General features: G+C 38.8%; 1 protein-coding gene across 2 annotated transcripts in view; it reads left to right on the top strand.

Moving 5' to 3' along the window:
* The window catches only part of grk4 (G protein-coupled receptor kinase 4), a 55,683-nt gene that overhangs the window by 34,838 nt on the left and 8,298 nt on the right, over positions 1–12,547 (top strand). For both annotated transcript variants that reach the window (XM_063882798.1, XM_063882797.1), the window contains exons 6-12: positions 2,183–2,275; positions 2,801–2,864; positions 3,474–3,614; positions 8,274–8,464; positions 10,621–10,658; positions 10,900–10,989; positions 11,460–11,668. In XM_063882798.1, coding sequence (XP_063738868.1) covers positions 2,183–2,275; positions 2,801–2,864; positions 3,474–3,614; positions 8,274–8,464; positions 10,621–10,658; positions 10,900–10,989; positions 11,460–11,668 — 826 coding nt within the window. The remainder of the gene's footprint in view (positions 1–2,182; positions 2,276–2,800; positions 2,865–3,473; positions 3,615–8,273; positions 8,465–10,620; positions 10,659–10,899; positions 10,990–11,459; positions 11,669–12,547) is intronic.

Genomic DNA, 12,547 nt, shown 5'->3' with positions numbered 1-12,547 from the left:
AGTTGGCTAAGATTCCTAAAGGGATGCACCAATTATATGTTTTTTAACCCAGTACCATTATATGAAATTGTCCCCTGTATAGACTAAAATACATGATCAAGATTCATTGGGACAAAACTCTTCAATTGAAAATAAATAAACATTGTGAATGGGTGTCTTTTTGCTTTTCCTTTTGACCGTTTTGTAGATGATATTTATAAAAATTGTTTAATCCACACATTTTTGTATGGTAATTTTTTTTACAATGATTTATCTTAATAAAATAATATTTTTACATGTCACATTCACTGTGTCTACATTGGCTGTTTAGCACACCAATATTTTCACTTATGCATTTATGTTATTTTTGAAACAACAGTTTAACCGTGTGGAAGAATGTTAAAGTGGTTTTGCATTTGTCAAGTTATGCTGTATTAAAAAATAGCCTTCATGGTTGGACTAAACAGGAATCTAATTGAAGTTTCTTGAACACAGTCATAATAAAAAATAATTTTATTGTAATGATTCTTAAAATATTGTTTTACCTTGAACACCTGCTGACTTGAGAAGAAAGCAATCTTACATATGTTATCCATCAACAACGAGGACAGAAACCATTACAGGAACTGTGAAGCTCTTTCATACAGTCCAGTTCATTTCTGTTTTGTACAACCGTGTCAAATAGGACACGGTGTTTTTAAGTCAAACAACATGTGAAGTCAAAGCAGAGAAAAAGGGACACTCGTATGAAAGGCTGGCCGGGTCATGTCAAAGAGTCATGTCCTTACAGCTCTCAGTGGAGTGATGATGAGGCTGAGACCTTTCATGACCCGTGCTTCCCTCAAAGAGCTTTGAGTTTATCTCCATTAACTAAACCATTTGACTGATGGCAGGAATTCTGTTTTCTCTTTAGTGGTGATTTACGTATTAATAAATGACAGTGTCATAAATTAATGCAGACTCACATTTGCTGTTGTGAGGTGAAGTAGGTTTAGGTGTTGCCATGGCGGTTTAAAGAGAACTGGATAGAGCGTTAGAGGCCAGGCCATGTTTGTTCTTGGGAAAGTTGCTCTGTGGAGCATGAAGCCGAAATGGCCTGACCCTGAAGAACAAAAACACCCATATGTTCTCTTGATCTTCTCTAGATCTTCCCTGGATCCTCTCTCAATCGTCTCTAGATCTTCCCTGGACCCTCTAGATCTTCTTTGGATCTTCTTGATCTTCTCTGGATCTCCCCTAGATCTTTCTTTTGAACTTCTCTGGATCCTCTGTCGATATTCTCTTGATGTTCCCTAGATTTTCTCTTGATCTTCCCTAGATTTTCTCTGGATATTCTCTAGATCTTCACTGGATCCTCTCTTGATCTTCCCTAGATACTCTCTTGATCTTCTCTTGATGTTCTCTAGATTTTCTCTTGATCTTCCCTAGATGCTCTCTCGGTCTTCTCTAGATCTTCCCTGGATTTTCTCTCGATCTTCTTTAGATATTCCCTGGATTTTCCGGCAGTCTATCCATTGGGCACATAGAGCATGCAGTTTTTGCATTTTCCTGAAGCCCTGTATCCAATCCTCTCAGTCACAGCAGTGTCAATTCAGTCATCTGAATGGATTTGGCTTTTGTACATTTTACAACTTGTAGGACTTGTAGCAATGATTTATAGAAGGGGTATTCAACTGTTTATCCTGGCAAGTTGATTTACCAAAAAAAAACGTTATCCACTCATTTACACACGTCTCTTTCCCAATGTAAACCAACGGGAATAAGTACTGTTGGCCCTAATTGCGATTACGTGACCTTACAAAAAGCTGTAGTACCACTGCTTTGCCACTGCAAAACAATTGCTTATACGTCACATTTAATGTTTTTGCTCTGTGGAAACCAGTTTCCTATAAATCACATTTCCTGGTAGAGATCAATGGAATGTCCCTGTTCAAAGGCATTTTCACGTGGCAAAATAGTTTTTTTTTTAACTCTTTCCGCTGACATGGCTTTGACCCGTATCACAGCCAGTGATGCCTGAACACACACAAACACACAGACATACACAAGCACACTTATGATTCAGGGGGTAGTCAGCTAAAGACTATGTGTGTGTTTGTAGTCATGGTAAAGGAACGCAGGCCAGATGTGCATTTTTTCTGATGACGTGTACATCTCTCTTCTTCCTTGTTATTAAATGATTCTTTCTCTCCCTCCCCTACAGAATAGTTCGTGATTATCTGAGTGGAGCTCCATTTTCCTCCTTCCAAGAGTCCATGTACTTCTCTCGCTTCCTGCAGTGGAAATGGTTGGAGAGGTGGGTAGTCACTGCAGATTACACGCCTAGTAATGCACACATGCAAACCATTCCTATTCTCAGATATAAAATGACGCCTGTGATCTTACACACATACAACAAATCTCTGTAAAAGGGGGCTGTCCAGTTCTGTGTTTGCAAACTTTCAGCACACATTCAAACTTGATTTGGAAGGGATAGGGGATAAACTACAGATAATCAGGTAAATTATTAATGAATGTAATAAAAGATAATAGCAAACCAAGATTACAGTATATGGTTTATGGAGAGTAGTTGAAGGATAGATGCTCGCACTAAAACACAAAGGTGGCTCAGCCAATCAGTGTTTTTTCGGTGCGAGGGGTAAATAATTGATGATGCTTTGCATAATGGCCGGGTAACTGTAGCAGGGTGGGACCCGCAGCCATCAGGGTGCATAAATAATTTATAACAGCATTACTCTGTCTGCGACGTCACATGGTCTGAGAGAATGAGATAACCTATCTGTTATTTTACGTTTCTTTCTTTTTCTTTCCATCCCTGCAGGCAACCAGTAACCAAAAATACCTTCAGACATTACAGAGTACTAGGAAAAGGTGGATTTGGCGAGGTGAGTGTCACTCAATTCACAAGTGAAATAACTCTTATGTAGTTCCTCTACTGGGACATATCTCCATGCTTTAATGTTCAAAAAGCCCCTTATTTTTCTCATACTGCCTGTGCTGCAGCACTTCTTTTCACCCTCTGCCTGAAACCAGAGCCCAGTCTGCTCTGACTGGTTAACTGGCAGGGTATGTTGTCATTGATGTCGTTGGATCACTAGCCAATACAAGCGAAAGTGTTACATAGTGATGTCACTTTTTTACAGAAATAAACAAAGGAATCCAATGGAGCTGTTTCAGGCAGAGGGGAGGGGTGGGTTGGAAATATACTTTAAAGAGTTTACCCTTTGCAGACCATTTACATGCACACAAACCAATAGAATACTCTACAGGAAAGGTCAAACCCCCAAAAAACCCAATCGGGCCCCTTTAATGATTGAAGTTGCTACAAGTAACATTAACAGTTAGTTAATGCAGCACTGTTAATGCCTCCACTCCTGTGATGCCGGGTGTAAAAATATGTGGTGTGACATATTAACTTCCATTAGTTCTTTTTCCTCTTTTTTTTAATAAAATGAATGTGTGTGTGATGGAGTTTATTGCTGCCTGTTTTCCAGGTTTGTGCCTGCCAAGTACGTGCCACCGGTAAGATGTACGCCTGTAAAAAGCTGGAAAAGAAACGAGTGAAGAAAAGAAAAGGTGAAGCAATGGCACTAAACGAAAAACGAATTTTAGAAAAAGTTAACAGTAGTTTTGTAGTAAGTACTACCTTTTTCTTATTCAACCTTTCAACAGAATTGTACCTGTTTTGTGTGTTTGTGAGTGTGTGTGCTTGTCCGTGAGAGCATTGTTTGTTAAGGCTCCAGGATCCTGCAAATGAAATTTAATGGGGTGTTTACAAAGATGTTGATCAGCTGTTAAAGGCAGTCTCTGTGACTCCAGCTGTGCTCATTTAAAGACGTCTACGCCAGGTGGAACGAGCTGATGGAAAGAATCGGGATGGGATAAAACTAAAATAAATGGGAACAAAAGAAGTTGCAAGTGACGGCTAGCAAGAATTTGCATAAAAGGCCGACAAGTCCATGTAACCCGCTTAAAACCGTAGCGATTCATTTATTTTACCTAGGCAAACATGCCTAATTAGATTTCATTTGGAGCATACTGGCGACCTTAACTCATTTGTGAATGTATCCTGTATTTGAATTGAAATCTGTTTTGCTGCCATACGTTAAAAAGAAAATATTCAAATACCTAATTTGCATACACAGTAGCTGCAGCATAGTAATAAAAAATGTGTCCCCTGCAACAAAGCAACATACACTATGCCTAACACAAAACTAAAGTACATAAAAAAGTGCAATCAAATAGTGCAGCAGACAAATGCTTCAAGTAAGTTGCAGGATAAAAAACTTGAATAAAATAAATAATGTCAAATTAAATGACATTTATTGTAGAATAAATACTGTATTCTATACAATATGTGGATATGAGAACAGATGTTCAAATGACCAGCGCATTATTAACATACAGTATTTCAATTTAATAATACCCATTCATAGTTTTAAATGTATGTACTTTGCTGACAGGTGTGTCATACTGTCAGGGAAAATACTTTAATTAACTCTCTGATTTTAACTAATAGCCTGAAAACAATGATGGATTTAACATTCCAAACCAAGGACCCACTATGGGCAGCCACCCCATCAATCCTACTTGCATTGACCCTCAAAAAATCAGAGTTCATCTAAATCGCTTCCTGAAGTCTATACGACTTATGTGAATTTGAGACCCAATCAACAAACTAGAATGAAAAAAACCTGCCATGTGTAGAAATTTGGGGGCGGTAACTTAACTTCAAATTTAAGGAAGAATTTAAAGAATTTTAACAAATAACTTCAAAGCATTGCAGATCTGATAATAAGGAAATATAAATGTTAAATTGTCCAACCAAGCTAAAGAACTTATTCAAAAACCCTTAGATGCATTGTGTCAAGGCGGCTTGAATCATTTCAAAGACTGCATTGAAGTTGGCGCCACAGTTGAAGTTTCCCTAAAGAACAATAGCATGAATAAGAGAGTAGTAGTGTTTCCTGCTCTAAGTTGGTGTGACATCCAAAGAAAAAAATCATTACCCTGCCTCTGTACCGCCAGGCCTGGAGCTCTTAATGGTGGCAAGGCTCTTGGCGGTTTTTCCTATGGGGGATTTTTTATAAATCGGGCCATAGTCATGAGTAAGAGGTGGTTTTTGGCTGGCGCTGTAATGCCAAGCTTGAACTCTTTTTTTAGGGAGTCACCTAGCTTTTTCATTTCTTCCATGCTGCACCAGAGTACTGAACGGCAGAAATGTACAATTGAAGTGCATCAGCATGACGTGTAGGATAATACATAATAGGAACAGCTCAGGACTCTTAAAGGAGATAGCTGTACTGTCAATGGGTCACAAACGAACACATTTTATTGATAGAAATAACATAATACAACTAAATTGGATTAGATATATTTTATTCATCTCAAATTTAGATTTTTTCAATCAGCATGTTATTGCAAATTAGTTAAAAATATTAAAAAAGGAAACAAATTAAAATAAACAAAAAGTACTGATATAAAAACTAAACCTAATAAATAAATAAAAATAAGATCTATCTAAAAATGTATACATACCAGCAGTAGTAATATATTTACCAATAAACTAAAAATTATGAATTGATCGCTTATTATAAACATAAACAGTTAATAATATAAAAATACAAAAAATATAGATACATATACAGCAGTAATAAGATGTATATCAATGGACAATATAAAAAATACAGAAAATAAATTAGAATAACCATCAAAACATACAAAGTTAGAGTTGCAGTGTTTTTGTTCAAATGTAAATCAAATCTAAATTTGAAATGAAGCAATAGGTTATTCTCATTTGATTTATACGATGACAGTGCTTAAAATCAGAATTAAGAAAGATTTACTTTATAAGCTCTTATTTCCTTCAATAAAATACAAGTAAGAAGCTAAAACATGACCCACCTTCCCTCCTCTCTCAGTGTGCATGTGTTGCCTATGTCCTGTGATATTTGTCTGTTTTTATCCTGCCATCAACACGTTGTATGAAAATGCCTGAATTTTAATCCTGCTTGACTACCCATGTTGACATCAGGAGCTGGAAAACTATTAACGTGTGCTTCTCTTTCCATTCCGTACGCACGAAAAGGTGCTTGGGCCGGAAAAGAAAACTTAGCTTTGGCTCGGTGTTGTGTTCGTCTAGAAAAAAAAAAGATTGTTCCGAAGACAAGAAAATTACAGCAAGTGCTCGATTAACATTCTTGGAGCATGGCGCGGAGCGGCTAGAGGGATGAGCATGATCATTTCTGGTCTGTTTGTCCGTGTGTGCACTTTGTAGATGTAGAACACGCTGTTCTACTGTTTAATTGTACAGCTCGGAGATATTGATATGTGGTACAAGTGAGCTGCCTCTCCATCTGAAGCTTACAGTCGTGAGTTGTACTACGTTTTGGATTAGTCCGTTTCTAATGCAGCATGAGCTATGTTGCGCGTCCTTGTTTTGAGTGAGTCATGGTAGAAGCATGTGTATGGACACACACACACACACACACAAATACGAAGAGGCTGGAGTGGGTTTGTTACAGAACCTCAGACTTGCAGCTCTTGTCACCTGGGATTTGTGTGTGTGTGTGTGTGTGTGTGTGTGTGTGTGTGTGTGTGTGTGTGTGTGTGTGTGTGTGTGTGTGTGTGTGTGTGTGTGTGTGTGTGTGTGTGTGTGTGTGTGTGTGTGTGTGTGTGTGTGTGTGTGTGTGTGTGTGTGTGTGTGTGTGTGTGTGTGTGTGTGTGTGTGTGTGTGTGTGTGTGTGTGTGTGTGTGTGCGCGCTGCAGGCAGAACTGATGACTCTTCATGTGCCTCTCTACCTACGAGAGCAGCTCTGTTGCCTAGCAACACTGACCAAACAGCAGTAGCAAGGAGAAGAGTCAAGTGCTCTCTCAAACCCCTCATTTCTCTTTCTGTTTCTGTCTTTTTCTCTCACTCTCTCCCTCTCAAGCCCATAATTTCTCTCCCTTTCTTTACTCGTCTTTACCTTTTTTGATCAGTGCCTCACACCATTAGTCAATACATACTGCTAGCTTTCTGTATGTTTTATCTTAAGCCCCATCCACAAATTGTGTGTGTGTGTGTGTGTGTGTGTGTGTGTGTGTGTGTGTGTGTGTGTGTGTGTGTGTGTGTGTGTGTGTGTGTGTGTGTGTGTGTGTGTGTGTGTGTGTGTGTGTGTGTGTGTGTGTGTGTGTGTGTGTGTGTGTGTGTGTGTGTGTGTGTGTGTGTGTGTGTGTGTGTGTGTGTGTGTGTGTGTGTGTGTGTGTGTGTGTGTGTGTGTGTGTGTGTGTGTGTGTGTGTGTGTGTGTGTGTGTGTGTGTGTGTGTGTGTGTGTGTGTGTGTGTGTGTGTGTGTGTGTGTGTGATGCAGGCCAGGGTGACCTTGTTCTAAAGTCTTCGGCAGGTAGCGCTCCCTCGCTCTGACGCTGATTCCACCGGCTATCATTTCAAATGTTGTGAAACCCGTGACAATACCATATTATTGTTAAAGAAGCACAACACTTCCTACAGAACAATGTGTGATGTTGTGACTGAACTGGGAGAACAGACCTTTCCAGGAAGCCTTTGGTTTTCTCCGTTCCTGTGGTTTCATCACGTTAGCATAGATGTCAGGCATTGCGAGATTGGAAGTAATTGAAGCTACTTTTGTTATTGCGAGGATTTGTGGATATGTCAGTGTGAGAGCCAAGTTCAATACATGTGTCCGTTGCTAATTGCATAAATATGACTTTTGGGGGGGTGGTCAAGACTGTTTGCCTTGGCTTGTAGGTCACATCTGCCTGTTTGTTTAAGTACAATATGTATATTTTTAAACATGTTGTCCATTCGGCCCCTGAGAACTTTTTCCTATCCCCTCTCGTCGCCCGTCTCTGACTGCGTACTCCGAAGCAGATGGGATTCCTCCCGATGGCAGCAACATCCTGCTTGTACACAACAGCACATGTACACACACTGTACCCTTGGTGTCACTGACCCACAGGGGAGGATGGGAGAAATGAAAAGGGGAGGCTGGTGGGAATGAAGGGAGAGAAGAGAGATGGATGGTTGGCTAGGAGAGAAAGGACACGAGTAAGAAAGGGAGAATAAGCTTCTGGTTTCCCTTGGCGCTATGTTTAGGGTTCTTTGTGTACGTTCCTCCTTGGATAATGGATGATTATTTGCAGCATAAGTAAAACTGTTCCTTCAGCTACTGCCTCTTACCTCTTCTCATCCTCTTCCCCCCTTTTCTCTGCCCTATTCTACACTTTCTCTTTGACTGGACCCTCACCTTCCTCCGTTGCTACTTCCTCCCCAAAATTTGCCTCCCTCTCCAGGTTAGCCTAGCATATGCGTATGAGACCAAGGATGCGCTGTGCCTGGTGTTGACCATAATGAATGGCGGCGACTTAAAGTTCCACATCTACAACATGGGCAACTCGGGCTTCGACGAGCAGAGGGCCATCTTCTACGCTGCTGAGATCTGCTGTGGCCTTGAGGACCTGCACCGTGAGAGGATAGTCTACAGGTTAGGGGAATCGCGTCAAAAATATGAACATAGACATGTTATAATACTAATGAGTCCTACAACCCAGAAATGAGTTACCACTTCTGGTCAGTAATTACACCACTCGTGGATGTAAGAAGTTTTAATGTCCTCTTATTTTCTGCATTAGTCCTGAAATGAATTGGAAAATCTCATTGCTTTAAGTCGATGGAGCCCTTGCGGCCATCAAAGATACGTCATCACTGTAACACTCTATCTTTTCAATCGTATCAGGAAAGCAGTAGCCACTGTGGCTTTAGGAAAATATGCATGGGGTATTTTGAGCATCTGTGCCCCTGAGGAGCATTTTGTGTGGTTTACAGCCACAGAAGAACATTATGTAAGCCTGTTGTACAAGAGAATTAGCAATGACAAGTGGTTACATTTCCTGGAACAGGAAGTTCAGTTTACTTGTCACGAGAAGCCTGACCAACCAGTAAATACAAATACCTGATGGCGTGTGTGGCTCCTCAGGGATTTTTCTAAAGAATAAGGAAAAAGCCAGATGATGTCATAGTGATTACGTCAGATAATCTCAAATAGACCTTAAGTCTTCTTATTTCTTAGTTTTAATTTCAATTATAATTACATAAAAACAATAGGTGTAGAACAACAAGCCTTTTTCCCCAGGGGCATCAGAGAGGGACACTACACACCCCACAACAAATATAAAAACATTGTTTCTATAAGAAATAATCTAATGCTAACGTATTTAAAATAATAAAACATACCAAAAACACTTTTTATATGAAATAAAAATGTAATTAGATGTACTTCATAAAGTCCCAAAGTATGAAATTATTTAGTTACAGTATTTTTAAGTTCAAAGTTCAAAATAAAATTAATTAATTGATAAAAATAATAGTAAATATAAGTTAGGCTGTAGAAAAATATATCGATGGAGTATCTTTTAGAATACACACAAATAATATATTACAAATGAGGTCAAATACTTATAATAAGTTATCAATTATAATACACTTATAGTCACTACTATAAACATAGGACACTAAAATAATTAAACAAGTTTGCAAAATAGTTGTATTTTTTTTATTAAAATGCAATGAGGTCATTTTTAAATGAAAATGAAATAAATACATATAAAATGAGTGTTTATGTATCAGACAGAATGCTTGCGTTACACACAGGTCGTGTAGAGTGTGTTTTTTACCAGACAGTGAGAAATCTAAAAAAAGGCGCTACTCAGTTGCATCATGGGAAATGTATGAACTGAAATGTTAAAGCTTGACTGTCAAGATGTAGAGCTTTTTTCTCTCCCTAACTTCATGGAATTGCATTAGAAACCAGTGGAATACCTCTTTAACCAAAAGGCAATTGACAAACATTAACCTATGGTGTACTGTCTGAATACTCGTCTTAGCTCTGGTGTTATGAAGAGATATATTCCAAAAGAGTTCTTGCAGTGGTGTAAGATAAACAAAGTCCTGGATGATGAATGTGACAGGATTAATGTTGTGACAGTGCTGATTTCATTGAGGTGTCATGCACCTGTCCCACTCAGTGGAGCCCTCAGAGTAATGCTAACATAAACACTGGTGTTCTCAGTGGACACATGCACCCACATACACATGGCCCACAGAGTCATATAAACACACCATGTTCTTTCATCTATGCATGTGTTACTATAAACTTCACAGTTGGCATTGAAGTTGAGCTTGGCAGTGGTTAGCAGAGTGTCCTGGTTTTTTATTTCTTATAGCTGTTATAGTAAAAAAAAAAAAGAAGGTTTTATTGAACTTTGGGAAAGTTGGATAAATCAAGCTTAAAAGGGGATTGAAATAAAGTGCATTATGGCCAAATAGGTTTTGGGAGGATATTTTTAAGAAGATACTGGAAGTTCTGTGAGAGCAATGTTGAAAATAACTGGGTATAAAGATACATGTGTGCACATAAGCCATCTATTAATCAACCTGAGAGATAAGTGTAATATCACACATGCAATAAGAGACAATGAAATGTCAACGAAGTGAAAAGTTAATAAAGCATTCAAATATTTATCCAGGAATTAATTGTTACACCCTCAAATGGAAGCTCTATTTTTATACAACACTATAAAAACATAATGACTCCCTAATGTGTTCTCTCTTTTTCTTCCCCCCCCCCCCCCCCCCCCGCAGGGATTTGAAACCTGAAAACATCCTTCTGGATGATCGTGGTATGTTTTTGTTTTTTGTCCTTTGATGTAACCCTGTCCTCTTAAGCAGCGGTGTAAAGTAATTTCCTTAATTTCTCTCTTACATTTGTTATTGAATTTTTTTCACACTTCATAAAATAAAGACCATGGCCATTATTATAGGATGAAATGTGTCCCACTGTGGTGTACATTTGATACAAGGATGTACATTTAGCATGATCTCAGTTTGGTTATTAATCCGTGGTGGGTTGGTTATTTTCAGGACACATCCGAATTTCAGACCTCGGCCTTGCTGTTCAAATCCCTGAAGGAGAGACGATACGAGGGAGAGTGGGCACTGTTGGATACATGGGTAAGATTTGGCAACTCTTTTTTTATTATAAAACTAATAATAATAACATTTTATTTTTCTAACACTTTTCATACACACATACGTGTCAGACATCACAAATGAAAACAGAAATTGAGATATTCTGGTCCGACTTTTGCAACTCTTTTGCACACATGTAGAATAATAACATAATATAACAATTCAAGGAGCAGAAGGAAGTCATAAGTCAAAAATATTAATATTATTAATAATAATAATAATAATAATAATAATAATAATAATAATAATGATTAAAATACTAATTAAATCGGGATATTGCAAATATTAAGGTAATCAACAAAAAAAAGTCTTTAGCTATCGACTGGCTTTGCCTCTCTAATATTCCCTAATCCCTAATTATCTTTGTTTGACTCGATTCAGCTTATTTACCCCTCTGTCCGGTTTCCCCTCAAACTGACTTCTCTTTTTCTCACTCCTCGTCCCTCCCTCAGCTCCCGAGGTGATCCAGAACGAGAGCTACACCGTCAGCCCGGACTGGTGGGGGCTGGGCTGCCTGATCTTCGAGATGATACAGGGACAGTCGCCCTTCCGCAAGCGCAAAGAGCGCGTCAAGCGGGAGGAGGTGGACAGGAGAGTGCGCGAGGACCAGGAGGAGTACTCTGATAAATTCGTAGAGGAGGCGAAGGACATCTGCAGACAGGTGAGGGTTAGGAGATGGAGGTGACATATGGGGGAAAGAGGCGGTACATTACCGCATTTCCTAAAGGGGCCCTGTAATGCTAATTTTAATGTTCATATTAGCATTTTGTGCCTCTACTGAGACATGTTTCCATGTTTTAATTTCATAACGTTTTTTATCATACTGCCTGTGCTGCAGCACCTCTTTTCACCCTCTGTCTGAAACCAGAGACCAGTCTGCTCTGATTGGTTAAAAAAAAATAGTTTTTTTGTTTGTTTGTTTTTTTAGGAGTGTAAATATAAGATTAGTTTAAGATCACATATCACTGAACAAATATAGTTAATTATGTAGTTCTTGGCCATTCAGAGACATTGAAACACACTGCCACAAACAAAATCACAGACAAATAATCTATTTACACATCCATCTGATAAATAGCAACAATAGCATTTGCAATTCAAAACCATTACTAACTTTCCTCTCTAGTTTTGTTCTAGTCTCCGCCAACTCCTGAAATGTCTGGCTTTATAACTGCTGAATCCTCTATGTTCATCAGATTTTTCACTTTGTGTTGATGAGAGCGATGGGACTAAATCCAAACAGAACATTTACAAGCCCTAAAAAACAAAACAATCAGCTGAAAGATGCTAAAATTGTCTGTAGAATTGAGGGGCGCTTCAGTGCCCATCATTCTTTGACTTTGCTATAAGTAACCCATTTTGACCCCCCTTTTAATATACAAATAAATTCCACCGAGTGTTTACATGAAAATAGGCTTTATAACAGGTTTAGGAAGACAAGTTTCTAATATAATAGCTTTAAAATCTTCCCATGTCTCTTTCACAACCCCCCCTGCTTTGCCAGAGGGAGCCACAGAGCTGCTCCCCCTCTGATCAGGAG

The sequence above is a fragment of the Eleginops maclovinus genome, chromosome 5, assembly GCF_036324505.1.
Source record: "Eleginops maclovinus isolate JMC-PN-2008 ecotype Puerto Natales chromosome 5, JC_Emac_rtc_rv5, whole genome shotgun sequence".
Lineage (NCBI taxonomy): Eukaryota > Metazoa > Chordata > Actinopteri > Perciformes > Eleginopidae > Eleginops > Eleginops maclovinus.
Note: the sequence above shows the minus strand (reverse complement) of the source record. Positions and strands in the feature narration are given on the sequence as shown.